The sequence below is a fragment of the Montipora foliosa genome, chromosome 6 (genome assembly GCF_036669935.1).
Source record: "Montipora foliosa isolate CH-2021 chromosome 6, ASM3666993v2, whole genome shotgun sequence".
NCBI lineage: Eukaryota > Metazoa > Cnidaria > Anthozoa > Scleractinia > Acroporidae > Montipora > Montipora foliosa.
In genome coordinates this window covers 2,690,742-2,694,372 of record NC_090874.1, presented here as the reverse complement: position 1 = coordinate 2,694,372, position 3,631 = coordinate 2,690,742, and the positions used below count along the sequence as shown (strand labels likewise).

The window sequence follows — 3,631 nt, the reverse complement described above, 5'->3', positions numbered from 1 at the left end:
TTCAGCCACTACTCGATCAGCAGCTACCTTTTAAAGAGCTTTTCCATCCTCCCGCTCACTTCTCTTTAACGTTTCATGATGATTCGGAAATAAATGTGCCATTCTTTTGCCGGCCTGGAATTTTTTTTCCGGCGTTTTTGTCGCCATGTTATTTTAACTAATGCTTGAACAATATTTATGAAAGTCAAGTAGACTAGTGCACGACTGATAAAAACAACGCGAACATCAGTCGTGTAGTAGTCTACTTCACTTTCCTAAATATTTTTAATCAATTTTGACTGATCACGATCTTCTCTTATCCAACGCTGTGCAAGACTTATCGTCCACGGTTTCTGCAATGGTTTTCAAACCTCAACTTCACTAATGCTCGAAGTAATGCGTGACATATTACAGTCGCGTTACCTGCGCAGTTACGTTGCGCACAAACAATTAGCGCGAACGTCCTTAAAGGGGCAGTTTCACGGTTTTGCGCATGTCTAAGCTTTGGCGCTAGCAGTTGTAGATTTTACGGTTTCTTACTGAACCAGATGATGTTCATTAATCACTGAGAGTATTACGGCAAATACGCTGAATGACTAAGGCCCAAACTTGGTGGAAGATACTGCGGGTTTGCACAGAAAATATCAAATTTAATTTTGGCCACGAATTTATTGTACGGGTTGAACATTTTATTCTCCGCACGAGTTGTCAAAACGCACGAGTTATCTATTCGCATGCAGCAAGTTCATAACACAAAGGAAATGATTACAAAAGTAATTCCAATAAGTAATTACACTTCTATGGTATTGTTCCTTTTCCTGCAACAGTGCTTGCGATTGTTTCAATAACAATGGAATTAATTAAGCTGACGTAACAGTTTGCCCATGCGCAGAGACGTGAAACTCACCCTTTAAGCCTTATCGTTTCCGTCATTGCTTACTCTTCTACGACGATTTTTACTCGATTTCACTCTGTCTCTCTCTGGGGAGTTACCCAACACTTCCTCTGTCAGTTCTTGATTTTTTTCCTCTCTAAGCTTTTGATACGATCCCTTTCGGTTAACGATTGGCTCCGCTCGACTATCATCGTCATCTATCGTCTCACTTCGCGTGGAGTCGTCAAACAGGGAACGATAACCAAGCTGAGATTCGTTCAGACTTAATCCTCTTTTGTTGCCTTTAAAGGTTATAGGTGGAAGTTCTTTGTGTTGCTCATCTTTAATTCTCTCTGATTTTCTCTTTTTCTTGTTATGTTTTCTGTGAAAGGAAGAAAAGTATAAGAAGCCAACTTTCGAACTTTCTATCTGCAATTGACTTTGTTTCAAGTTATCCAAATCCCAAGAGAAAGCGAGAGTTATTTCAATTTTTCTCCATCGTTCCTTGTGCAAAATATTCTTTTTTATCCCTTTCTTGTGCAAAGTATTTTTCGCCATTTGCCACCTCATTGCCACACTTCCCTCACAAAAACATGCGGATCGCTGCATTCTACTGGAGTTTACCAACATGATCACATTTTTTAGGCAATTTCAGAGTATTCAACCAATGTTTGCTAAAAGAGCCAGCTAATTTGCCAATGAGTAGGCTGACGAGAAAAAAAAAACAATATTTAACAACTATTCACCTCAGTGGAGGTGGCGAGTGGTGGATATTTACCGCGCCGCTCAGTGAATATCTACCACTAGCTTCCTCCACTGAGGTGAATAGTTGTTTTAGCATATACTAAAACAGTCACATAATATAGCACAAAAAGATGAGTTTAAAGTCATTTATTAAATTCTCAACCTCGGATAATGCATTTCGCGTGCTCTGATTGGTTCACTCAATCTCGGTTATTCAACAATTATTCCATGAGCGCGCGTTGGATATGAGATGGTAAATAGCCAACGAGGCGCGTAGCGCCGAGTTGGCTATAACCACTCTCATATCCACCAAGCGCGAATGGAATAATTGTTTTATTAAATTCCTTAAACTCCAAAAGTTTGGAAGTACGAAATACGAGCGAAAAAGAGAGAAAATCCTAGCGAAATCAAAAAAAGTTGATGAAGATGCGATGTTGTGTAATACCTCGTGGTCAGACAGACGCAGACTCATCACAAAAACATTTCTTACCTTTTCGCGTATCTCTAAGCTTCGAAAGTGATCCAAACTTTTCACAAAAACGTTTTTCCCTTTGCTTTATACCGAAAGAAATTTCGCTTTCTGGCGTAAACGTTTTTAGTTTAGCAACGCTAAGCGCAATCATTTACCATATAAGGTCAAACTAAGGTATATGAGCTGATAACTGAGATTGAGTGAACCAATCAGAGCACGAGAATTGCATTATCCGAGGTTGAGAATTTAATAAAAGCTGATATACCTTAGTTTGACCTTATATGGCAAATGATTGCGCTAAGCGTCGCTATGCTAAAAATTTCTTCCCGGAAAGCGAAATTTCTCTCTGAATAAAGCCAAATTAGAAAAAAAACTTTTTTTTGTGGAAAGTTTTGGTCAATTCCGACGTTTAGAAGTACGCGAAAAGGCAAGAAATGTTTTTGTGATGAGCCTACGTCTGTCTGACCACAAGGTATCACACAACATCGCATTTTCATCAAGTTTTTCGATTTCGCTCGGATTTTCTCGCTTCCTTCGCTCGTAATTTTTACTTCCAAATTTTTGGAGTTTAAGGAATTTAATAAAACAATTATTCCATTCACGCTTGTTGGATATGAGACTGGTTATAGCCAACTCGGCGCTATGGGCCTCGTTGGCTATTTACCATCTTTTAGTATCACCCAACTAGTGGACTATTATTAATAGTCCTCGAGTAGCGAAAAGCGTAACGCTTTCTGTCCTTTTATTCCCAAATAAATATTTCTTTAACTTGCATTTGCTAACTTTATTATTGCCTTTTCTGTCCGACTAGTTGTGTGATACTAAAACAATTAGACCCTTCGCCCTCAAGGGCGACAGGTCAATAGCCCATTCGGCTTCGCCTCATGGGCTATTGACCCGTAGCCCTTGCGGGCTGCGGGTCTAATTGTTAAATATCCAACGCGCGCTCAAGGAATAATTGTTAATTGTTCCCGCAACGATTACAATATTTTCGGGCGCAAATCCCGCACGAGTTGCTCCGAGGAGAATAGCAACTGAGGATATTCGATCTTTGAGTGGCCAATCAGCTAGCGTGTCTTCAACGCCGTCCACTACTTTAGTATATAGTAATTACATATATTGAACCCAAGCAATAAAGTTATTCCAAGGGTTAATTCAGTTTAGTAAGCTCAGAAATCTGCGGCGTTTTTCAATATTAACCATTAAACGTTTATAACAAATGTATATTTTAAGCGTTAAGATCGTTACACAATAGTCAGATTAAAAAGGGTTTTAAGTTTTTTTTTTTTTTTTTTGGCGGGTTAAGCTGCATAAATTAAAACAAAGAAAGAAAGAAAGAAAGAAAGAAACCAAAAAGCTTTAAATTATAAGCCGTCTTTCAAGCAAACATTGATAAACTCAAAACTGCAAAACTAAAGCCGGATAAAATTGCCATTGTAAGTGACACAGTTGCGTGATGTGTGCATAAGAAAAGAAGTCACACACTACCTGATCCGCAAATGTCATGTCTGTTGCCCTAAGCTGTCCTCTTATTGGTCGTGATTCAGACCAGACACCGACCT

The 3,631-nt window shown here is 39.0% G+C and overlaps 1 protein-coding gene across 2 annotated transcripts in view; it reads right to left on the bottom strand.

Moving 5' to 3' along the window:
* Positions 1 to 756: 756 nt before the first annotated feature.
* LOC138006293 (uncharacterized) overlaps positions 757 to 3,631 on the bottom strand; it is a 65,599-nt gene continuing 62,724 nt past the window's right edge. Inside the window, exons 39-40 of one of the 2 annotated variants that reach the window (XM_068852537.1) lie at positions 3,558 to 3,631; positions 1,126 to 1,235 (exon numbers count right to left, since the gene is read on the bottom strand). The exon at positions 3,558 to 3,631 is cut by the window's right edge and continues 4 nt beyond it. In XM_068852537.1, coding sequence (XP_068708638.1) covers positions 3,599 to 3,631 — 33 coding nt within the window. In that variant the 3' untranslated portion in view covers positions 1,126 to 1,235; positions 3,558 to 3,598. Of the gene's footprint in view, positions 1,236 to 3,557 lie in introns of both variants that reach the window. The other variant, XM_068852536.1, reaches the window with a different exon arrangement.